At 42.1% G+C, this 26,218-nt stretch overlaps 1 protein-coding gene across 5 annotated transcripts in view; it reads left to right on the plus strand.

Annotated features, from left to right (window-relative positions):
• The window catches only part of dnm3a (dynamin 3a), an 82,621-nt gene extending 59,474 nt beyond the window's left edge, over positions 1–23,147 (plus strand). For 4 of the 5 annotated variants that reach the window (XM_060917559.1, XM_060917563.1, XM_060917560.1 and 1 more), the window contains 4 exons: positions 7,763–8,001; positions 11,358–11,552; positions 19,609–19,674; positions 21,861–23,147. In XM_060917559.1, coding sequence (XP_060773542.1) covers positions 7,763–8,001; positions 11,358–11,552; positions 19,609–19,674; positions 21,861–21,942 — 582 coding nt within the window. In that variant the 3' untranslated portion in view covers positions 21,943–23,147. The remainder of the gene's footprint in view (positions 1–7,762; positions 8,002–11,357; positions 11,553–19,608; positions 19,675–21,860) is intronic. The other variant, XM_060917564.1, reaches the window with a different exon arrangement.
• The last annotated feature ends 3,071 nt before the right edge of the window (positions 23,148–26,218 follow it).

The raw sequence follows: 26,218 nt of genomic DNA on the forward strand, positions 1-26,218 counted from the left end.
ATGTGGTGGTGGTGGTGGACTGAGTCATCGCAGGCAACGAATCTCATTCTCCCGGTCATTTAGTGACGATGCCTGCGATGGCTGAGGAGTCCAATGTGCGAAGCGCAGACGCCGTTGGCAGTCATCGCAGATGAAGTGATGGTGTGGGGGTGATGGGTTGAGGGGCAGCGGCGGGGGCAGCAGCAACATGATGCCTTCGCAGGCTTTTCTCTATCAGCCTGGTAGTCCTCTTTTCTTCAGAGGTTTTGCAGCCATCTTGGCAGATCTTGTGCCACTGGGCACGGTCTTGAGCCTTCCTCTCCCAAGATGAAGGATCGATGTTGTAGGCCTTCAGGGTGGCTTTCAGGACATCTTTATAGCGCTTGCGTTGTCCTCATTTATAGTCACATGGAATGGAGCAAAATATCTATAAAATAAGCTACTTCCTGATATTATAACTGTCCCTCTCCAGCCACTCATTTTTTCTCTCTGTTGAAGTTGCAGCTTGTCATGTTACTAAGAACCTGCAAAAATGTCTGTACTGAAGCCTTTCCTGTGACACAAACCTTACTGTTCAAACTTAAAGTGAGTGTTTCAGAGCACTGACATTGGAGACTCTGTACAAAAATGCTACAACCCCGAATCAGAAAAAGTTGGGATGGTATGGAAAATGCAAAACAAACTAATAATCATAATAATAAGTTAATATCCATCCATTCCTGCATTTCAGGCTGCAGCACATTATAAAAAAAGTTGGGACGGGGCAATTTAGGGCTATTAATGAGGTAAAACAATTAAATAATGATGTGATTTGAAACGGGCAATGTCAACTGGTGATTGTAATCATGATTTGATACAAAATCGGTATCCAAGAAAAGCCTAGTCTCTGAGGAACAAGAATGGAGCAAGGATCTCCAGTTTGTCAACAAACGTGTGAGAAGATAATAGAAATGTTTAAAAAAACAATGTTCTTCAAAGAAAGATATGAAGGGGTTTGGATATTTCACCCTCTTACGGTGCGTGATATCATTCACGATTCAAAGAATCTGGAGGAATTTCAGTGTGTAAAGGGCAAGGGCACAAGCCTAAGCTGAACACCTGTCCCTCAGATGGCACTATGTCAAGAGCTGTCATCCATCGATAGTTGATATAACCAGATGGGGTCGGGATTACTTTGGCAAACCTTTGTCAAGCACAACAATACAGCATTACATCCACAAATGCCAGTTAAAACTTTACTGTGCAAAAAGGATGCCTTATGTTAACTGCGTCCAGAAGCACCGTTGACTTCTCTGGGCTTGGAGGCATCTGGGATGGACCATCACATAGTGGAAATGTGTATTGTGGTCAGTTGAGTCAGTATTTCAAGTGTTTTTTGTAAGAAATGGATACCGTGTGCCAAAGACAAAAGACAAAGACAAAAAGATAAAAAGGACCATCCAGACTGTTATCAGCAACAAATCCAAAAGTCAGGGTCTGTCATGGTATGGGGTTGTGTCAGTGCCCTTGGCAAAGGTATCTTACACTTCTGTGATGGCAGCGTTAATGCAGAAAAGTACATTAAGATTTTTGAGCAACATACGTATGCTGCCTTCAAGATCACATCTTTTCCAGGGATATTTCAACAAGACAATGCAAAATCACATTCTGCACACATTGCAAAGGCATGGGTGTGGAAGAAGAGGGTGCCTGTCACCTATGTCCCCAACAGAGAATGTCTCATCTCATCTCATTATCTCTAGCCGCTTTATCCTGTTCTACAGGGTCGCAGGCAAGCTGGAGCCTATCCCAGCTGACTACGGGCGAAAGGCGGGGTACACCCTGGACAAGTCGCCAGGTCATCACAGGGCTGACACATAGACACAGACAACCATTCACACTCACACCTATGGTCAATTTAGAGTCACCAGTTAACCTAACCTGCATGTCTTTGGACTGTGGGGGAAACCGGAGCACCCGGAGGAAACCCACGCGGACACGGGGAGAACATGCAAACTCCGCACAGAAAGGCCCTCGCCGGACCCGGGGTTCGAACCCAGGACCTTCTTGCTGTGAGGCGACAGCGCTAACCACTACACCACCGTGCCGCCCCAATAGAGAATGTGTGAAATGAAAAATACAACGACGACCTCGTACTGTTGCACACTTTAAGACCTGTTTGCGGGAAAATGGGACAAAATAACACCTGAAATACTTCATCACTTGGTGTCCTCAGTCCCTAAACATCATTTAAGTGTGGTGAGAAGGAATGTCAACATTATAAAGTGGTAAATGCTTCACCGTCCCAATTTTGTTTCGAAATGTGTTGTAAGAATCGAAATTGAAATGTGTTTATTTGGGGGGGATTAATGAATTTAAAACATCAAATAATGTACTGTTGTATTGTTTTGAGTGCAATACAGGTCAAAGATTACTTACAAACCAATGTTTTCAGTTTTAATTTCAATTTCAGCATAATTTCCCAACTTTTTCTGATTTGGGTTTGTAAATAAACTCCTCCTCTCCTCAGAGAAAACTTCATTATCACAACCATGTCAGTGATTACACACTATTTTTAATCCCTTGTTCGAATAGAGAAAACAGAAAAAAAGTCCTTGAAGGTATGTAGTTCTTGGGGGATTCTCTAGTGGGTAGTTTTATAAAAAAAAAATGCATTTTTTCCTTGTTACATTATAGCTGCACGTACGTGGTGTGATCAAAAAGTTCACAGACCATTCCTGTTGCGAACCAACGGAGCGCAGAATGGTCATGCATGCAGTTTGATGCGGTGTCACTATGATGACTAGCTGTCGTGGAAAACAAGCTGCTGATACCAAAAGCAGGTAGTTTTGAGTCAAGTCATGCTGGTACCATGCTGTGGAAAAAGGCCGTTAGTTCCTGAAGTGCGGACACACAACAAAGGGGGAACTTCCTCCATTACTTTTAAGAACTAGCCTGAAAGTGTTTATCAAACCATGAACTTCAGCATTAATGTCCCGTAAGTAATGTTAATGAAGTAACGTGTGACCATAGTTAATATGTATTAATTGATGCTTATTTAAATGTTAATAAATCTTTATTAAAGTCATGATTAAAAATAAGTCTACATAAATTACAGCATGTTTCTATATACAACCCCGATTCCAAAAAAGTTGGGACAAAGTACAAATTGTAAATAAAAACAGAATGCAGTGATGTGGAAGTTTCAAAATTCCATATTTTATTCAGAATAGAACATAGATGACACATCAAATGTTTAAACTGAGAAAATGTATCATTTAAAGAGAAAAATTAGGTGATTTTAAATTTCATGACAACACCACATCTCAAAAAAGTTGGGACAAGGCCATGTTTCCCACTGTGAGACATCCCCTTTTCTCTTTACAACAGTCTGTAAACATCTGGGGACTGAGGAGACAAGTTGCTCAAGTTTAGGGATAGGAACGTTAACCCATTCTTGTCTAATGTAGGATTCTAGTTGCTCAACTGTCTTAGGTCTTTGTTGTCGTATCTTCCGTTTTATGATGCGCCAAATGTTTTCTATGGGTGAAAGATCTGGACTGCAGGCTGGCCAGTTCAGTACCCGGACCCTTCTTCTACACAGCCATGATGCTGTAATTGATGCAGTATGTGGTTTGGCATTGTCATGTTGGAAAATGCAAGGTCTTCCCTGAAAGAGACGTTGTCTGGATGGGAGCATATGTTGCTCTAGAACCTGGATATACCTTTCAGCATTGATGGTGTCTTTCCAGATGTGTAAGCTGCCCATGCCACACGCACTAATGCAACCCCATACCATCAGAGATGCAGGCTTCTGAACTGAGCGCTGATAACAACTTGGGTCGTCCTTCTCCTCTTTAGTCCGAATGACACGGCGTCCCTGATTTCCATAAAGAACAATTTTGATTTGTTTGACCACAGAACAGTTTTCCACTTTGCCACAGTCCATTTTAAATGAGCCTTGGCCCAGAGAAGACGTCTGCGCTTCTGGATCGTGTTTAGATACGGCTTCTTCACTGAACTATAGAGTTTTAGCTGGCAACGGTGGATGGCACGGTGAATTGTGTTCACAGATAATGTTCTCTGGAAATATTCCTGAGCCCATTTTGTGATTTCCAATACAGAAGCATGCCTGTATGTGATGCAGTGCCATCTAAGGGCCCGAAGATCACGGGCACCCAGTATGGTTTTCCGGCCTTGACCCTTACGCACAGAGATTCTTCCAGATTCTCTGAATCTTTTGATGATATTATGCACTGTAGATGATGATATGTTCAAACTCTTTGCAATTTTACACTGTCGAACTCCTTTCTGATATTGCTCCACTATTTGTCGGTGCAGAATTAGGGGGATTGGTGATCCTCTTCCCATTTTTACTTCTGAGAGCCGCTGCCACTCCAAGATGCTCTTTTTATACCCAGTCATGTTAATGACCTATTGCCAATTGACCTAATGAGTTGCAATTTGGTCCTCCAGCTGTTCCTTTTTTGTACCTTTAACTTTTCCAGCCTCTTATTGCCCCTGTCCCAACTTTTTTGAGATGTGTTGCTGTCATGAAATTTCAAATGAGCCAATATTTGGCATGAAATTTCAAAATGTCTCACTTTCGACATTTGATATGTTGTCTATGTTCTATTGTGAATACAATATCAGTTTTTGAGATTTGTAAAGTATTGCATTCCGTTTTTATTTACAATTTGTACTTTGTCCCAACTTTTTTGGAATCGGGGTTGTATGTGGTGAGAAATAAATTAAGTCTCTTGTCTCCAGGTTTAGATATTGGAACTTGCTCTTCTGAATTTTGCCTTTTAACAAACGCAAACATGTTAATTAAGATGTTAATTTAAGCTCATATTGGTCATTATGAGCTTAAATTAATCATTGATGGAATAGACATTGATTCATGTCGGTGTTGATTATTACTCACCCGGCCGACAAGCTTATGCCGTCATGTTGTCCATCGTCTGTCAAGCATCGTCCATAGTTCACAAAAATCACTTCTTCTCTCTCAATTCTTCACTGATTTTTATTCTTTTTGGCAGGAAGGTGGGTCTGCCTGGGGTGCATATAGCTTCCACCCAAATTTGCATAATTGCAAGTAATAATGAAGATTATGGAGTAATTAATCCCTAACGAGCAGTTTCCACACAAATTGCTTCTTCTCCCTCAATTCTTCACCGATTTTGATTCTTTCTGGCATAAAGGTAGGGGTGCCTAGGGTGCATATAACTTCTACCCAGATTTGCTTCATTACAATTACTAATGAAGTTATGGACTAATTAAGCCTTAATGAGCAGTTCAACAAAAAAATCGCTTCTTTTCAGTCAATTCCTCACCGTTTTGGATTCTTTCTGGCAAATAGGTCAGTATTCCTAGGGTGTATATAGCTTCTATATATAGCTTGTATATAGTGTATATAGTTTGCAACATTTATTGTGCAAGGTGGCCCACTTTAGATCGTTCCTTCTGGACTAGACGGGGCCGGAGTGAGCTACGCCGTCATTGACAGTCTCGTTTGGCTTTATTTCGGTTCTGATTTGAAAAAAAAAAATCAATTTATATGCATTTGTTAGTTTACGTACATGTGTTACCATTGCCTATGATGTATTAATTATCCTTATGAACAATGATGATGAAAATATAAAAAATAATACTTATAAAGGATTATTGTCCTGTCAACCCAGTTTTACAGAAAAAAAGTTGGGGGGGGGGGGGGGGGGGGGTTTCAGCACCTTCTATATGCTGAATATCAGTGTTTATTCTGTCCACATTCACTGGATATGAGCAATCGCACGCTCTGATTGGCTACTCTACTACTAGGATATCAGCTCATATACCATGAGTAGAGAAAAACAAAATGGCAGAGCGTGTTGCTGAACCAACCGAGGACAAAGTAAAGACAACTCAAAAACAAAACTTCAAAAAATACCAAAAAAAGCAACAAGAAAAAGGAATAAAAGTATTTGATGGTAAGAAAGTGTCTTTTTTCATTTTTCAAGAGTTATTATAGCATTTTTCCACAAATTGCTACTGTCATTTCGCCGGTTTGTTTACACTGTAAGCAGAAATGATTTTGTCGGACATTTTGTAGAAAGTTTATATTTATCGGATTTGCAAAAAATTTTTAAAAATGCTCTGTTTCTCAAAATCCAGTGAATGTGGATAGAATAAAACAGTTATTCCACTCAGTCTCGTCGTACATAGCTTATAGCCAACTCAGTGTTATGTGCCTCATCGGCTATCAGCTCATGTATGACTCGATTTCGTGGAATAACTTAATTGTACCATAAGTTGCATATCAACATATCAAACCTCACTCAAATGTTCTGTATGCCACATTATTCATCAACATACAGTATTTCAACCAAGCTAACTTCAACCACTATGCTATTTGAATCAGATCATTTAACCTCTTTTTTTTTAATTATTGAGCATTTCCTGGGGCGGCACAGTGGTGTAGTGGTTAGCGCTGTTGCCTCACAGCAACAAGGTCCGAGTTCAAGCCCCGTGGCCAGCGAGGGCCTTTCTGTGCGGAGTTTGCATGTTCTCCCCGTATCCGCGTGGGTTTCCTCCGGGTGCTCCGGTTTCCCCCACAGTCCAAAGACATGCAGGTTAGGTTAACTGGTGACTCTAAATTGACCGTAGGTGTGAATGTGAGTGTGAATGGTTGTCTGTGTCTATGTGTCAGCCCTGTGATGACCTGGCGACTTGTCCAGGGTGTACCCCGCCTTTCGCCCGTAGTCAGCTGGGATAGGCTCCAGCTTGCCTGCGACCCTGTAGAACAGGATAAAGCAGGCTAAAGATGATGAGATGAGATGAGATGAGCATTTCCTCGTGCATGCATAAAGTTTGTGCTTTTTGTGACATATGATTAATCTTAGCAGGCTCATGAAACTTCTCTGCAAACACAATCAGGCTTGCAAGTCACATGGTAGCACGGTACGGTAATGCGAGTGTTTTCAAAATTTGGATATGTGCTTTTTAGGCTGTAAATTCTTTAAGCTTCTGACAATACAAAGACTTTCCACATTTTTGAGAAAAAAGAACTGCATTACTAAACAAATTGAACACTTGTTTGTGTTAATGGTGAGTGCCCCAGTGTTACGCTAATTGAACAGGGCCACAGTTCCAGATTGTATTTGGGTGTTGGATGATAGAAGCTGATTGAGTGGTTTAAAGTGACAAAGCGCTCAATGACCAAATGCTGCATAAGTAATGAAAGTGATTTGTCATACGTGATGGTCAAATGTCTGAAATAGTTTTACTTCAATTGCTTCCTTTCTGTTTATCATACAAAGAGGTTACTTACACCTCCATGTTCAGGAAATCCATCCATCCATTATCCGTAACCGCGTATCCTGTGCAGGGTCGCAGGCAAGCTGGAGCCTATCCCAGCTGACTATGGGTGAAAGGCAGGGTACAACCTGTACAAGTCGCCAGGTCATCGCAGGGCTGTTCAGGAAATCAAGACCCATTTTCATCGCTGTCTATGAATATTACCATCAGTCCATCCATCCTCTTTTCACTCTCATTAGCACGATATTTCAAAAACGAGTGGTTGAATGTATGTAGGATTATATGGAATTATCATTGTCACAGATGAACTGATTAGATATTGGACTTGATCCAGACAGGGTCAAGACCACCGAAATAGTTTTTCTTCAATAGCCTCTTCACATTTGAAGTATAATTCAAGGGTAATTCTGCCCTACAAATTAGTAACAAGAAGGATTAGACTTCCCTCTTCCTTTTCACATTTCCCATTATCCCTACTTGCATTTTGTATCTCTTTTTTTCCCCACAGGTGAAAGAGTTTATCCACTCAGAGCTGCTGGCTCATCTCTACTCTTTAGGAGACCATTCAGCTCTAATGAACGAGTCTCCGGAACAGGCTTTGCACAGAGAACATGTGTTGCGGACTCACTCAGCCCTGAAGGAAGCGTTGTCCATTCTCAGTGAGATCTCCACTTCTACCCTGTCCACCTTGTTCTCAGCCTCTATAGAAGGTCCCAGACTACCGACCAGCATCACTGGTGACCTCAGGTAGGATATAGTCCCGGAGTCAAAAGATTTTGACGCAGTTTAAATCATATTGTGAGGTAGATTAAAGTCTAGGTAAAATAGATGGTGTGGATAATTCCTGTCAGTCAGAGGATGGAGAAGGTTGGTATAAGTTAATAAAGAGTAATAAATAAATGAAGTACAGAAGGGCTTTGTGAATAGGAAGTTCAATAAACTGCAAAGAACACCAACAGGTATTCCCTGTGCTTCCCTTTTGGTTTATTGCTGTAACAGTTCAGTGCAGTTGGATTCAGTGCTAGTTGTGTTTTTAGTTGTGATCCTCAAAATGTTCCACTACCAAAATTCAGTAATAGCAAATTAAAAAAAAAACAACAACAACAAGGTGAATCCATAGAAATCCCTAACAAGGGATTTATGTGCTTAAATCACACAGAAACATGCCAAGGCACATGGTTAAACAAGAAAACACATCATTAATAATGTTGCCTGGAGACAAGCAAGACTGTGACAAAACAAGAGATAATCTACAACCCCAATTCCAAAAAAGTTGGGACAAAGTACAAATTGTAAATAAAAACGGAATGCAGTGATGTGGAAGTTTCAAAATTCCATATTTTATTCAGAATAGAACATAGATGACATATCAAATGTTTAAACTGAGAAAATGTATCATTTAAAGAGAAAAATTAGGTGATTTTAAATTTCATGACAACAACACATCTCAAAAAAGTTGAGACAAGGCCATGTTTACCACTGTGAGACATCCCCTTTTCTCTTTACAACAGTCTGTAAACGTCTGGGGACTGAGGAGACAAGTTGCTCAAGTTTAGGGATAGGAATGTTAACCCATTCTTGTCTAATGTAGGATTCTAGTTGCTCAACTGTCTTAGGTCTTTGTTGTCGTATCTTCCGTTTTATGATGCGCCAAATGTTTTCTATGGGTGAAAGATCTGGACTGCAGGCTGGCCAGTTCAGTACCCGGACCCTTCTTCTACACAGCCATGATGCTGTAATTGATGCAGTATGTGGTTTGGCATTGTCATGTTGGAAAATGCAAGGTCTTCCCTGAAAGAGACGTTGTCTGGATGGGAGCATATGTTGCTCTAGAACCTGGATATACCTTTCAGCATTGATGGTGTCTTTCCAGATGTGTAAGCTGCCCATGCCACACGCACTAATGCAACCCCATACCATCAGAGATGCAGGCTTCTGAACTGAGCGCTGATAACAACTTGGGTCGTCCTTCTCCTCTTTAGTCCGAATGACACGGCGTCCCTGATTTCCATAAAGAACTTCAAATTTTGATTCGTCTGACCACAGAACAGTTTTCCACTTTGCCACAGTCCATTTTAAATGAGCCTTGGCCCAGAGAAGACGTCTGCGCTTCTGGATCATGTTTAGATACGGCTTCTTCTTTGAACTATAGAGTTTTAGCTGGCAACGGCGGATGGCACGGTGAATTGCGTTCACAGATAATGTTCTCTGGAAATATTCCTGAGCCCATTTTGTGATTTCCAATACAGAAGCATGCCTGTATGTGATGCAGTGCCGTCTAAGGGCCCGAAGATCACGGGCGCCCAGTATGGTTTTCCGGCCTTGACCCTTACGCACAGAGATTCTTCCAGATTCTCTGAATCTTTTGATGATATTATGCACTGTAGATGATATGTTCAAACTCTTTGCAATTTTACACTGTCGAACTCCTTTCTGATATTGCTCCACTATTTGTCGGCGCAGAATTAGGGGGATTGGTGATCCTCTTCCCATCTTTACTTCTGAGAGCCGCTGCCACTCCAAGATGCTCTTTTTATACCCAGTCATGTTAATGACTTATTGCCAATTGACCTAATGAGTTGCAATTTGGTCCTCCAGCTGTTCCTTTTTTGTACCTTTAACTTTTCCAGCCTCTTATTGCCCCTGTCCCAACTTTTTTTTAGATGTGTTGCTGTCATGAAATTTGAAATGAGCCAATATTTGGCATGAAATTTCAAAATGTCTCACTTTCGACATTTGATATGTTGTCTATGTTCTATTGTGAATACAATATCAGTTTTTGAGATTTGTAAATTATTGCATTCCGTTTTTATTTACAATTTGTACTTTGTCCCAACTTTTTTGGAATCGGGGTTGTATACAAGGCATTATGATAATTCTTAAAGCCAAACAAAACCCAAAAATTAAACACGGTTTGCCGATCATGGCAAGTGCCCTGATGTGCCCTCCACATGTTTTAAATTAAAAATAAAACTTTATAACAATTTATATATTTTAAAGGTTACGATATTGCTAAAATAGGCTTCCCTGGGCGCAGGCATTTGCGTTGAAACCGGATATCCGCTTGTGAGGTAACCGGTTCACGAATACACGGTTTCTCTAAGTAACACAGAGCCCTCAAATAAAGGCTTCTAATTTAAAAAAAAAATTCCCAACCACCACTGCTCTCTGCCTCTCTCTCTCTGTGTGCACGTTTTCACTGCTTCAGATGGGTTAAATACAGAGAAAGAATTTCACTGTGATGTAATGTATATTTGACAAATAACAGCTTCTAATTCTAAAAATCTAATCAGAAGTTTTCTGTAATCATGTGATTTTTACTGGCAACAAAACACGCAAATCAACAGAGTTCACTTTTATGAAGTGTGAATCTCACTCGGCTAGATAACGCATACGCAGTAGTAAACAATGTCCATTGTCCTAGCACAAACGCAATTCTTGCCATCTAAAAATATCACTTTTATCAATGAATAAGAACAAACAAAAGCATGTCACATAAAAATACAATTTAATTAAAAAAAAAAACAACTGCAAGTAGCCAGCAATGGAGTTTATAGGCAGCAAACAGCATCCTGGTTGGGTATGTGTCTGTTTACTACTCACGTGTGTGTGTGTGTGTGTGTGTGTGTGTGTGTGTGTGTGTGTGTGTGTGTGTGTGTGTGTGTGTGCACGCGCATGTGTGTGTGTTCATTGCTTCAATGATCGGGCTTATTTTTACAGCCGAACGTTTGACACTCGGCATCTTCAAGGTTGTTTACAACAATTTAGAAGTGATGTATCCACTAGATCTCAGCCTCGGTAACTCATGTAGCATGTAAGTAACGTCACAATCTCGGATTCTGTCATGTAATTTGTACTCAGAGTGCAATATTTGAACCTCGGACAGAGTAAGATGGCAGCACCCAGGGACATTTTATTTTAAAAGGAAAACAGTCTGTAGACAATATACAGGTACAAATATGAACAAATGAATAATCGAACATGTCTTATATGGATATTATCTGTCAGTATAAAGAAGTTAATTGTTTGGGTTTTGCTTGCCTTTAAAGCAAAATCTTCTAAGCCGTTAGCTTCAAACCTTCCCTCTCATTTCTCTCTCTCAGCTCTCCATCAATCATCTGTGCTCCTAAGAAGACTTTGTCTTGTCCTAGTCCTCAAACCCGTGGTTCTGCTCCTCCTGCTCCTCGCATCCTGCTTCACCCATCTCGTTCTGCTCCTGCTGTCCCCAAAGGCCTGAAGAAAAAAGAGTCCTCTCAAACACTGACACGCCCTAACCGATCTGCTCCCAGCATACCCAGGTAATGAATTACTGTGCGCTCAGATCATTCATGCTTTCTGCATCAGGTCTAAGCTCAGGAAGAATCCTACAGGACACAACTTATACTGTAAATATGTGAAAATAGACAGTGCGAACTTTTTAGGGTTTGCATACAATATTTATGAAAGCATGTTAAAGAGGTACACTTACACTTAAATGTGTTTTTTGAGCTGTAAAACTAAATTATATTACTACTGTGAGGAAACACATCAATGCTGGTGTTAAAGTGCATATTCTGGACCAATTTTGTGTTTTTTTTATATGAAAGTACGTCCCTTTACACACTCATCCAGAAGGGTAATTTTGCACAAGGCCATCTGTCTACAGCAGAAAAAAATAAAATAACAAAACGTGTCTGGAAAAATCCCAAGGGAGTCTGGAGCCAGATTCGTGACGTCACCTGCGGAAGCGCCAGCAGGCTGCGCGAGCTTTGCACGGTTTCAGTGCGCAGCCTGTGTAGTCAAGTCAAGTCAACTTTATTGTCAAATATGCTATACATGCTCGACATACAGCACAGATGAAATATCAGTCCTCTCTGACCCACGGTGTAAACAGGCAATGCAATAAATAAAAATAAAATAATTGAAAAAAACAAACAATAAAAACAGTATAAACACTCTAGATAGGAACTAGACATAGACTAAACACTCAAGCAATATAAACAGTATAAACACTAGATAACTACACACAGACTAAACACTCAGACAATATAAACAGTATAAACACTCTAGATAGGAACTAGACGTAGACTAAACACTCAAGCAATATAAACAGTATAAACACTCTAGATAGGAACTAGACGTAGACTAAACACTCAAGCAATATAAACAGTATAAACACTCTAGATAGGAACTAGACGTAGACTAAACACTCAGACAATATAAACAGTATAAACACTCTAGATAGGAACTAGACATAGACTAAACACTCAAGCAATATAAACAGTATAAACACTAGATAAGAACTACACACAGACTAAACACTCAGACAATATAAACAGTATAAACACTCTAGATAGGAACTAGACGTAGACTAAACACTCATATATATATATACATACACACACACACACACACACACACACATAAATTGGTGCAAATAAACAAACAGTCAAGGGCACTTGAGGTATAGCAGGTAAACATGAGTAAAGCTGTGTAGACCAAGCGCTCCCATTTCTCTCTCGTTGTCTGGTCTTTTGGAAAACGATGAGTACTAATCCCACCAAGATTGGTGTTGCTACCCCCTCCTACGATACATCTGTTAACCATTTTAATAATTACGTGATAACGTTGAAGAAATTTGCAGAAAACCACCAGGTCGTTTTCTCATAAACAAACCAGCGCTGACGTAGGATTCAGAGGGAGGCGTCCCACACGCGACGTCACGAAAATCAATGTTTGCCAGAAAATCCAAATGCCAAGTTTTTTCAGAGGCGGACCAATTCGCCTCAAATGGCTTGATTTCAACTGAATTTTTCTGGTATTGCGCAAGGTAAAAAAAATTGCAGAGAATGCAGAATGTGACAGATATTTGACCAAAGTTTAATATAAAATAGGAGAATTACACTGATCTCGCTCCTGAATTTACCCGTGATATGCACTTTAACGTTGGCAAAATGTTTATAAAAACACAGCATTTTATGGGCTGAAAATGTCTCAAGACGCCATCTACTGTTTAAAATCATTCTGAACCTTGCAAGCCTGATACTGATGTAGAGTTGATCGTTTGATACTTCTCTGTATCATGAAATTTTTATCTTTAAAAAAAAAAGGATGCTAACACTTTCTAATCAGAGGTGGGCAACCCAACCCCCCATAGCCCCGGCCCTTGAGTGGGAGTCTGTGAAACAGCACTCGTTTTCAAATATACCGTATGCTGATCGAGACTCACTGAGCAACTCCGGCCTCATACGTCCCCATCCCGCCCCCTCCTCAGCCCCTCCCAACCCCACCTCAGCACCTCCCTGCCCTCCCCCTCTAGCCCCTTTCCACTTTTTAGCATTTTTCAAAATTACGCAGTGGGTGGAGTTTGGCTCAGGGCTAAGTAAGGGTGAGTTACATTTTAATATTTGCTCAAGCAGTGGGTCACATTACACTGTTAAAACAAATCAGTTTAGTAGACCAACAACACATAAACAACTCGTTTAAATGTGTTAATTTCTTTAAATTTATCAGAAATAAATAAAATAAAAACATTTTGATTGCATAAGTATTCACCCCTAATGCTGTTAAACCCTTACATTAGTTCTTATGGAAAGACATGCTTACACTGTCAAATAGTTTGATTGCTAATGAAGAATTACATATCACTGGCACATTTTTAAATAGCTTATTTTATAGCCTATAGTTTACTGTTCCGTTTCGCCCCCTAGTGGAATAACAGAGACTAGGAAAGGAGTGTCCCTCGTCACAATTACACTCTGAGAGAAAAAGGGTTCAAAGCGTTCATTTGGATGGTTATTGTTAATAGTTCTAGCTTACCAAAGGGGTTCTCCTTGGAACAACTGCTGTAGGGTACTACATAGAACCTTAGGCGCCGTTTACACATACCCGGGTATTTTTAAAAACGCAGACCTTTGCCTTCGTTTGTGCCTTTCGTTTATACACAAACGGAGTTTTTTCCTCTGAAAACGATTCTTTCTAAAAACTCCGGCAAAAGTGGAGATTTTTTGAAAACTCCGTTTTGCGTTTGTGTGTAAAGAGACCAAAACGGAGTTTTAGGCAATCTTCGCGCCACAAAAGAGCGACCATTGTACATATGACAAGCATGGAAACACTCAGAGTAGCAGCATTTCTGTTATTAAGAGCTATATTCGCCTGTTTGCTTTTGAGAATAAAGCTCATAAAGCTCATTGACCAGCAGAGACGCATTAGGGCTCGGAGGGCAGCAATTGCGGAGCTTCTGGTGACCAAAAGAGCCCGACCGTACCACCACCAGCATCGGCGATTTTGGGTTCGACCTGGACGGACTGCTATCTGGTGGGAGAATTTCGAGAATGGCGTTGTCGTCCCGGAGGAATGGCAGGAAAATTTCAGAATGTCGCGATCCTCACTCCTGTCACTCGCAGAGTTGGTACGTCCGTACATACGGGGTAAGTGTACTCACATGCGCGCTTCTGTCGATGTCGTCAAAAAAGTTGCCTGCACACTCTGGCGTAGTTTAACAGCTCTTGACAGCGTATTTATGCGGATCAATATAAACGTAATTTTTTTAAAAAACGCAGCTGTGTGCACGAAGTTATTTTGGAAAACGGAGTTTAGAAAATATGCGTTTTTAAAAATACCCGGGTATGTGTAAACAGCACCTTAAAGTGTAACTTCACTTCTGAGCCCAACTCCACCCACTGCATCGTTTTGACAAATACTAAAAAAGTAGGTAACGGGCTGTGCGTGGGGAGTGGGGTCATAAACTCCTGTGAATGATTAGTCTCAATCAGCATATATTTGAAAATGAGCACGGTTTCACAACCTCCGATCAAGGGTGGGGGGCTGGGGCGGGGGGATGCCCACCTCTGATTAGGGGGGTTTCTTATTTTTTGTAGAGAAAAACCAAAAGGTCGACTCTACATTAACATCGGCCTTGCAAGGGTCAGGATGATTTTAAACAGTAGACGGCATTCTGAGCCATTTTCAACCCATAACATGCCGATTTTTATAAAAACGTTCGTTTTGTCAGTGTTAACACCTGCATTGGTGTGTTTTATCACAGTGCAGTAATATCGTTTAGTTTTCAGCTAAAAAAAAACACATTTAAGCGTGCAGTACCTCTTTAAGATGCAAGCAGAGCCTGCATTAACTGGCAGGCTGTGAGCCGAGCAGTGTATTTCAACAGATTGAACCGAGCACGAGAAAAATACTTTAGCACAACCAGTTAACTGATTAAAAAAAAATGGCCGTAGTTAAATAATTATAGTTTGTTTGTTTTTTAACAAGAAACATCAAGACTTGTATAGCAGATACTCTGCTGTAGCGTGTTGCAGCAAGTCACAAGCATTTATGGAAATAATTTAGCTGAAGACAGGAAGAGTTTTCACAGACTTTCAGAGATTTGTTTTATGTTGTTTACTTTCTCTGGCCTGATTAGTGATGTCATGCTCGTTAATAAAAGGAAGCAATGAAAATAGCTTGTTTAAAGACGACTGGAGCGGCACGGTGGTGTAGTGGCTAGCACTGTCACCTCACAGCAAGAAGGTCCGGGTTCGAGCCCCGTGGCCGGCGAGGGCCTTTCTGTGCGGAGTTTGCATGTTCTCCCTGTGTCCGCGTGGGTTTCCTCCGGGTGCTCCGGTTTCCCCCACAGTCCAAAGACATGCAGGTTAGGTTAACTGGTGACTCTAAATTGACTGTGAGTGAGGGTGTGAATGGTTGTTTGTCCCTGTGTCAGCCCTGTGATGACCTGGCGACTTGTCCAGGGTGTACCCCGCCTCTCACCCATAGTCAGCTGGGATAGGCTCCAGCTTGCCTGCGACCCTGTAGAACAGGATAAAGCGGCTAGAGATCATCGATGGATGGAAGGAAGATGACTGGACAGAGAAGGATGCATGTATAGGGGACATATGTTTTGAAAAACTCACTTTTTCAGTGCTTGTGCACATACATTTGGGTATGTGGAATGCCAGCAACCCACAAACTCTGAAATAAGACACCCGGTCAGTTTCTTTTGGGCTGCATATTTCAGAAAACATGTGATTCAACAAGCCGTTCAGATTTAGCTCCACTTTCTACGTCACAAAGGGAATTTGAATTATTCTGCCACCTCATCTGAGTGTCTCCACTCATGGCTTGAGAACTGCTTTTGCGAATAAATATTACTGAGAAAAGTGCTACCTGATTGGCTGGCGGAAGAGGGAGGGGTGGAATGAGCAATGGCTTATTATCATTTAAAGGAACAGGCGCTTTGAACAGGGCTGTTTAGACAGGGTTAGAAGTTGCTGTGGTGCTTTATCCTTGTAGTATTTTGACCAAAGCATGTCACAGCCATTTCATTAAGACCTGAGGGAACTGTGTCATCTTGTGGAAAAGGGGTATAATGTGCCACCTTTAAAGTTCAAAACACTGTTCAGAGTCTGTAGCAGGTAGTCCTTTCTGCACCATATGGCGGCGCCAATCTCCGTTTCTGTAGCCCTCGGCCTCTCGCCTATTACATAGCTAGGGTTACAGTGGGGGGCTAGACCTCTGGTAACCACAAGAGTTTGACTCCCTACTCGCATCTGTATTGCAGCGTGCCTTGCCAGACGGCAGTAGGTACCATTTTTATGATGGTCTTTGGTATGACCTGACCGTGAGTAGAACTCGCGATCTCCCGATCGAGAGGCGGACACGCTAACCACTAGGCCAACTCGCGGTGTTCCGAGTCTGTAGCATGAGTCGAAAGTCGTAATGTTGAAGTGCCACCACAAAACAAAACCACATATTTATAGTCGTGAACTACTATGTAATGGTTAAGCATTAAAAGGTAATTATTGTCACCATTCAGTCATGTTAGTTGCTTAGCCAGACCTTCATAAGCAAGGAATTTGATGCATTGGACTTTCACAAATTTTATTTCGCTCTTTTTTTATTTGGATAGTCTACTTGATGGGGCGGCACGGTGGTGTAGTGGTTAGCGCTGTCGCCTCACAGCAAGAAGGTCCTGGGTTCGAGCCCCGGGGCCGGCGAGGGCCTTTCTGTGTGGAGTTTGCATGTTCTCCCCGTGTCCGCGTGGGTTTCCTCCGGGTGCTCTGGTTTCCCCCACAGTCCAAAGACATGCAGGTTAGGTTAACTGGTGACTCTAAATTGACCGTAGGTGTGAATGTGAGTGTGAATGGTTGTCTGTGTCTATGTGTCAGCCCTGTGATGACCTGGCGACTTGTCCAGGGTGTACCCCGCCTTTCGCCCATAGTCAGCTGGGATAGGCTCCAGCTTGCCTGCGACCCTGTAGAAGGATAAAGCGGCTAGAGATAATGAGAATGGGATGAGTCTACTTGATTTGGAATGATAGTTAAAATGTTACTCATAATCACATTTGATTATGGATCCTACTCTAACTTTAAAACATGGTCAGAAATTCTGTCTAGACCAAGCACATATTTGAGAACTCTGCATACTCTCTCTATTCCCATCTGCAGTCTGAAATCATATCCATCAGCTATGACAGCGAGCTCATGGGGATTTGTTTGCGTTTTCTTAGAACCAGCTTCAGTCATCAGCACATGTACTCCATCCCTCTGCAGTACACCTGAATAAACTAATCAAGGTCTGCAGTGTACAGCGTAACGGTTAGGGCCCCATGACTAAACCCTGGCACAATCCCAGACTGCCCCTGTACGATATACGGTATATAGCGCATTCTATAAAGCATGAGCTACTGACTTTTACTGCCTATAAACTCCAGCGCTGCATGTGTGTGCATGAGAACCGTGCTTAACAGCCTCAGACTTCGGTCGTGTTTAACATCCATGCCAAATTTTCAAATAAAAATCACAGCACAGACAAATTGTGTTTCCTTTACATGTACTGAGAAAAGCATAGCATGCTGTTTCTTGGATGAACATTCAGCAGTATGCTCAAAGGACTCTCTGAAATGAGAGTGAACGATCGGGCTTATACTTATCTCAGAAATTTTGAGACATATACCGTACCGGTTAATGTTCCCGTAACTACAGTACTGGCGCGGAGACACTGTAGGCTCCATGTGCAGATTTATGACCAGAAGACTGTTTATGTTCATGAATCAGAAGAAAAAAAAAAGAAAACACATACACACACATTTGTCTCAATATCCTTGTGAGGACCTTCCATTGACGTAATTATTATTGCAGTTAATTAATGCTGTGCCTGCACCTAACCTTAACCTCAGTATTGAAAAGGAGACTTTTTGGCGCTTTTATTTTTTTCAAATTTTGTTTAAAAAAAAACACAACGGGCGGCACGGTGGTGTAGTGGTTAGCGCTGTCGCCTCACAGCAAGAAGGTCCTGGGTTCGAGCCCCAGGGCCGGTGAGGGCCTTTCTGTGTGGAGTTTGCATGTTCTCCCCGTGTCCGCGTGGGTTTCCTCCGGGTGCTCCGGTTTCCCCCACAGTCCAAAGACATGCAGGTTAGGTTAACTGGTGACTCTAAATTGACCGTAGGTGTGAATGTGAGTGTGAATGGTTGTCTGTGTCTATGTGTCAGCCCTGTGATGACCTGGCGACTTGTCCAGGGTGTACCCCGCCTTTCGCCCGTAGTCAGCTGGGGTGGGCTCCAGCTTGCCTGCGACCCTGTGGAAGGATAAAGCGGCTAGAGATAATGAGATGAGATGAGATGAAAAAACACAACAGCAATTTCTTTGTGGGGACCATCTGAACGTCCCCACAAGGTTGAAATGGTCATATTTTACTATCCTTGTGGGGACATTTGGTCCTCAGTAGTATATAAACCACACACACACACACACACACACACACACACTCTTGTCTCACTATCCTTGTGAGGACCTTCCATTGACAATTATTATTACAGTTAATTAATGCTGTGCCTGCACCTAACCCTAACCTTAACCTCAGTAATGAAAAGGAAACTTTTTGGCTCTTTTAATTTTTTTAAGTTAAAACACACACACACACAACAGCAATTTCCTTGTGGGGACCTTCTGAATGTCCCCACAAGGTCGAAATTGTCAGATTTTACTATCCTTGTGGGGACGTTTGGTCCTCAGTAGTGTATAAACACACACACATATACACACACGTTTGTCTTGCCATCCTTGTGAGGACCTTCCATTTACAACTTACTACTCTTACCTCAATAACAGAAAAGGAATCATTTTAACTCTATTAGGTTTTGTTTAAAAGCAGGTTCCTCACGGGGATGAGTCGAATGTCCCCATAATGTCAAAACCATCAGATATGCCTATCATTGTGGGGACATTTGGTCCCCATGAAGATATAAAAGCATGCACACACACACACACACGCACGAATTAAGATGCCGGCACAGTGAGGACAGAGGTTACTTGAGCTGGGTGGGGGTCTACTGGAAAATGTGTTTTTCATATTTCTTTTTTTTTTTTCTCCAACATTCAGTACAGACTGCCTCCATCCCCTTCCCCCTCTCATTCGTTGGATGGTGGAATCCAGTCAGCACCAGCTGTAAATAAACACTTTTCATGTGTTCTTGTAGTTATTGAACTGTTTTCTGTGGGTTTTCGAAGTGTTTCACGATGACTTACTAAGCCCGGGGAAGTTTTCTTCGGGAGAGGATTACTTGCTGTGTTCTACACAGTTATGATGTCTGCTGTACAGTTTGGGTGTCACTGCCCCAAGTCTTTCTCACTGCTACACCGTTTCCCTGCTTTAGTCTCTTCTCTTGCTCTATTTTTCACTTTGTCCTTTCATTTGCTTTCTGCCTCATTACCTCTGTGCTCCGAAAAAGGGTCGATTTGGACTTCCACCCTTTTTTTCGACTGCTTTTTCTCGCAGCCACCCAAATCCCCTTTTTCCCTCTCACTTCTCACTTTTTCCTCTCCTCATCATACATTCCAGCTCTCGAGCTTCTCTCTCACCCCCACCCTTACATGCCCTTATTTTGCTCTCTTAATTTATTTTGCAGTACTTGGGCACGTACATACAAATTACACGCTCTCTGCAGTGTGGCTTCTCTCGTTCAGCTCCTCAATGCTCTAATGCTCAGAGATCTTTTTAATAGCATTCTCAGTTAAGAGCCTGGCCCAGTGATTTTCATAGTGATATATTTAAATCATATGAGCTAAATAGAGCTGAGCTAACACTGTATAACCACTCCTGCATGGTTATAAGGGTAGTTCATATGCACTGGCTCGAATCTGATTTTGAAAGTACTGTCAAAAAAAAAAAAAGCACACTCACCAACTAATTAGTTCTTTTTTTTCCCCTCCCTGTTTAACTTGATGTTTTAATTATTGATGATTATACTCAAGTTTTACACAGTTAGCACTTCTTGATGATATAGAAGAGAAATGATTTATAATCGCACTCTCCAATGTCACCCAGATGAGGATGGGTTCACTTTTGATTCTGGTTCTTCTCAAGGTCTGGTTCTTCCTCATGTCTTCCTGCCACCATCACCTCTGGATTGCTCATTAGAGATAAATTATAAATTTTGATTTAACTTTTATATCTGGATTTCTGTAAAGCTGCTTTGTGGCAATGTCCATTGTTAAAGGCACTATTTAAATAAAATTGAATTGAATTGTATAAGACAATAAAAGATATAGTATCATAGCCCTTGTAGTACACACTCTCTCTCTCTCTCTCTCTCTCTCTCCAGAATAAACCTCTGGTATCTCCAGGCTGTTGAATCTGTTTGGCCAATTTAAGCCTTGTTTTGCTTTCTTTTCCATCACCTCCATCTTTTCTCTCGCTTGTCCAGAGCTCACCGCAGATCGGGAAAAAATAAAAGCCTCTCTCTCTCTTCTCATCATTCCCATCTCAAAAAACATCTCCCTCTGCCAACTCCATTAAAGAGCGAGATTCCTGAACCTCCACAGGGATCTTTCCTGGATTTGTGGTGCAGGAACGCTGCGCACACACACACATTTTATATATATATATATATATATATATATATATATATATATATATATATTGTGGGCTCATGCCAACTTTGTGTCACAGCCCTGACTGAGGAATTATTAAGGGATAACAATATTATTCCAACACTCTTTTTTCCACACACTTCTTCAAAAAGTACCCTCAGAAGGAAAGAATTGAGAAACGGCAAATATATGAGATTTGTAGTCAAATTATGTGTTCTTTCCCCCTCAAATGATGTAAACGCTCAGTGGATCTATTTGACATTCGCGACATTTAATATCTCAGGTCTTCTGGAGAGAATCTGCTGGTGTTATTTGATGTAACATAGCGTTTTACTCATGGGTTTGTGGAATCTGGTATTCATTTATAGTTGACCCTTATGTAAATATTGAAGCAGTTATTGTAATTTCATTCGTTAAACAGAGCTATGATTGTCAAAGCAGAGTGTTTAGAGTCATTTTGGCAGACGTTTTAGGCTATCCTTTGTTAGCATGTTAAAATTCAAAACACAAACACATGCAGAGACATAAGCTCGAACGCCTGAATGTTTGTGTAAGATTGAGAGCTTTGTGAAATGACCGCAAACATAACTAACAGGCAAACAGAGACGACTCTTCGTCCTGATTGGTCAGCTCCTGGGGAATGTGTTATATTGTGTTGTTGTTTTTAAATTCCACAATGTAAGAAGAGCTACTATTACAAAAATGTTGTACGCTGATCCCAATATCAATGATATTCTGATGCTCTGTTTGTGTGCGTTTCAGGAGACAGCCTCCAGCGGTGCCTTCGCAAAAACCACACGAAGTCGAGACAATCCCAAATACAAAAGGATTGAGGACTGAGTGAGAACTATATCATTTCTGCCAAAAACGTACCAAGAGTTTGTTCCAGCTTATCTTCAATGAGAGTTTCAAGGTGATACACTTGGGCTGTATCCAAACCCACCTTCTAATGTACTTAGTATTCTGTAAAAATAGCAGGAGCAGATCACAGCTGGTTTTCACAACACTGGTCATACTGTGTTAGTATGCGTTTTCTGGTGTAGCCTGAAGTCTACCACCTCTAATGCCACACCCTTACTCTTAAACATGGTTCTAGATGAACTGACACGAACTACGAACAAACTCAAGTCAGGCCGGTGAGGCTCAAGGCTCGAGTGGTCACTGGTCAGCAATATTCCGCAATATGTTTTATTCCTTATGCTGTTTATTCTTTACTTGCAGTCAGACTTTTACTGAAACCTGTCCTGTTCTGTATAAAAGTCTTCATCTGTTTGCGTTGCGTGTTGAATATTCTGTTGGGTGTACGTGTTTAGGAGAGAGAGAATGTGAGTGGTGTGTATGTATATGTGTATATACACACAAACTAAAATGATTTTCATTCCAACTTCCTCCAAAAAGAAAGGTTCAGTAAGTTTTGGAGTCATTTCACATCATCAGGGTAGTGGTGGATCCGGAGTCTATCCTGCTAACACTCATCGGAAAGCAGATGAGATGCCAGTCCGTCGTAGGACATCACGCTTCTGAGTGAACCCATGACTCTGGAGCTGTGAGGTGGTAAACGATACACTACACTGACAAACAGAGACACTGTGCCACCCAGAATAATTTCTCTCTGATTAACAGCAACATTACTTCAGTTATCGTCTGGCAATTAAACTGGGAGATGGACACCATCCTTTCTTTTATCTTCCAAGTGATCGTCTGATGTGACACTGTTGGATCTCAGTGTGTAAAAAAGGTAATGAAGGAAAAAGGTATGAAGGGTATTTGTCTTGTTGCTGCCAATCACCACCACACACACACACACACACTCCACCACAACGGACCTGAAGGTACCGCTGACCTCTAGTGGGCTTTACAGCTACAGTGCACCTACAGTACTATGGACAAAATGAGGAAGATCAAGCCACTCGAAAATTACTCCAGCTAAAGAGAACAATAATATAAAGACTTTATATACAGTACCAGTCAAAAGTTTGGATGCACCTTCTAATTCGATGTTTTTTCTTTATTTTTATGAATTAAAAGACACTTCATGTATCACAGTAATGATGGATGTCATGTCTCTTTACTTACCTGAGCGGCTCTTGACATAATATGGATTACTACAGTTGCGGAATAGGGCTATTTACTGTATTTTTATTATTCATTGTTTGATCTCAAACGCAGTAAGAAGGCAAGAAATTGCACTAATTAACTTTTGATGAGGCACACCTGTTAAATGAAAAGCATTCCAGGTGACTACCTCATGAAGCTGGTTAAGATAATGCCAATAGTGTGATATATGTAACTAGTAAGTAAGTAAGTAAGTTTAATTTGTATAGCACATTTAAACACAGCGTACACTGACCAAAGTGCTGTGCAGAGTCAGTATTAAAAGACAAATGATCAAAAAGAAAATAAAAAAGAAAGAAATAAAATAAAACTATAATAATAATAATAACAATAACAATAAGCTGATGATTAGGGAAAGGCCAAGGAGTAGAGATGAGTTTTTAGCCTAGATTTAAAGGCAGAGATGGAGGGAGCAGATCTGATATCCGGTGGGAGCTGATTCCAGAGACGTGGAACAGCAACAGAAAAAGCTCTCTCACCTCTCTGCTTCAGCCGCAAGCGAGGTACATGAAGAAGCCCTGTGTTAGAGGATCTTGGAGACCTTTGGACTGAGTGGGGCTGTAAAAGGTCATTGATGTAGGCTGGGGCCAGCCCACTGAGTGCTTTAAAAACAAATAATAAGACTCATCTCATCTCATTATCTCTAGCCGCTTTATCCTTCTACAGGGTCGCAGGCAAGCTGGAGCCTATCCCAGCTGACTACGGGCGAAAGGCGGGGTACACCCTGGACAAGTCGCCAGGTCATCACAGGGCTGACACATAGACACAGACAACCATTCACACTCACGGTCAATTTAGAGTCACCAGTTAACCTAACCTGCATGTCTTTGGACTGTGGGGGAAACCGGAGCACCCAGAGGAAACCCACGCGGACACGGGGAGAACATGCAAACTCCACACAGAAAGGCCCTCGCCGGCCCCGGGGCTCGAACCCAGGACCTTCTTGCTGTGAGGCGACAGCACTAACCACTACACTACCGTGCCGCCAATAATAAGACTTTAAATTGTATTCTGAAAAAGACTGGGAGCCAGTGCAAGGAGGCCAGAATGGGACGACTACATGCTTAAAAAAGGTAGGGACAGTACCAGATGTGAGACATGAACTTAGAATTATTTGAATCGATGGCCCAACAGCATCAAAAACATCCTTTATGATACAGGAAGGAATGGCATCATAGGGGGATCCAGTGGGTTTCATATGTAAAACTAGTTCCCGCAATTCACTGAGAGAGATGGGCTGAAATTGATTAAGAGTAGAAATAGCTAGTGCACGAGAGTGAACAGGTAGAGCAGTTGATAAGGAGGGCGGACATTTTTTTTAATTTAATTTTTTGGGGTTTTGTTTTCGAGTAGAGTTTTTAATTTCGTCCTTGGTTGGTGCAATAACATGGTCCGCCATTTTCTTTTCTTCCGGTTGGCAAACCAACTTAAAGGTGCATTACCGCCACCAACTAGGCTGGAGTATGGAACAGGAGATATGGGGGGGCTATATTCTTTTATTTAGCCATTTCTGTTTCTTTTAAATACTTGATAACAAAGTGATATATCTGACTTGATGCACTCCACCATTTTGTTTTTCTCTACTCATTGTATGAGCTGATAGCCTAGTACTAGAGTAGACAATCAGAGCATACAATTGCTCATATCCAGTGAATGTGGATTGAATAATATATATATAAGACACACCCTGTTAAAATGATAGGTTTTTCTGATGTAAAAAAAAATGAAACCACAATAAATTATTTCAAAACTTTTCCCACCTTTAATGTGACCTATAACCTGTACAATTCAATTGAAAAAAACCCAAATCTGTTAGGGGGAAAAACATGTGCCAGTGGGGGCGTGGCCGAGCGTCGGTTTGTGAATGGAGGGCGGAGTCAGGGAAGGTGAGTGGCCAAATCGCTACACCTGTCATCAATTAATGTGTGTGTGTGTGTGTGTGTGTGTCTCTTGCAGTGACGACGGTGTATAAAAGGAGTAGGAGAGCAGAGGAGTGGTTGGTTGGGACCAGGACACGACTGTGTGTGTCTGTCCTTGTCTTAAAAGTACCATGTCTTTGCTGAAAATCAACAATAAACATGTGTTTGAGCACTAACAAACCGCCTGCCGTACTTCTGTACTCCACTCACATCAGGGCAGCTTTCACAGTGGTGCCGAAACCCAGGAGTGCAGAAGGGAGCCATCCATGGAGTCCTTGCCCTTCAAGGACCTCGTTCATGCCCTCGCCACAGCACAGCAGAACCAGCATCAAGCGCTGATCGCCCTCTGAAAGGAGCAGGAACAACACTTTGAGGCCTTGATGCTGGCCCAACAAGAAGACCGCCAGATGTTCTGGCACCTGCTCGCGTCGACGGGGTCCTCGACCGCCACCGCAGCGGACCCTCCCCACCTCACCCTAACGAAGATGGATCCACACAACGATCCAGAAGCCTTCCTCGCGCTCTTCAAGCAAGCAGCCAAAGTGTGGGGATGGCCGGTCGAGCAGCGTGCAGCGTGCCTACTTCCCCTGTCAACTGGCAAGGCGCAGCTCGCCGCGCTGCAGGTCCCCGCTGACAGCCGGCTCATATACGCAGACTTAAAGTGAGCCATTCTCCAGCGAGTCGGCCACTCCCCAGAACAACAGCATCAGTGCTTCCACACGCTGCGGTTGGAGGAGGTCGACCGGCCGTTCCCGTTAGGCCAACAACTCCAGGACGCCTGCCGGCGGTGGCTGAGGGCAGACAACCGCAACGCCAAGGGAATTATCGACCTGGCAACACTGGAGCAGTTCATCGTGCGACTTCCGGAAGGAACAGCGGAGTGGGTCCAGTGTCATTGCCTGGCGTTGCTGGAACAAGCCATCGAGCTGACAGAGGACCACATGGCGGCGGTTCTGACAGCAGGAAGATGTGCTTCCTTTTCTCCTCTTTCCTCTCTCTCTCTCCCTCTCCCTTTGCTTCCTGTCCTCGCCCTGTGCCCCCATCGTGGAGGCGGGGGCTGGCTCCCCTCCAGGTGAGTGACGTCCA

This window comes from Neoarius graeffei, chromosome 3 (assembly GCF_027579695.1).
Source record: "Neoarius graeffei isolate fNeoGra1 chromosome 3, fNeoGra1.pri, whole genome shotgun sequence".
Taxonomy (NCBI): domain Eukaryota; kingdom Metazoa; phylum Chordata; class Actinopteri; order Siluriformes; family Ariidae; genus Neoarius; species Neoarius graeffei.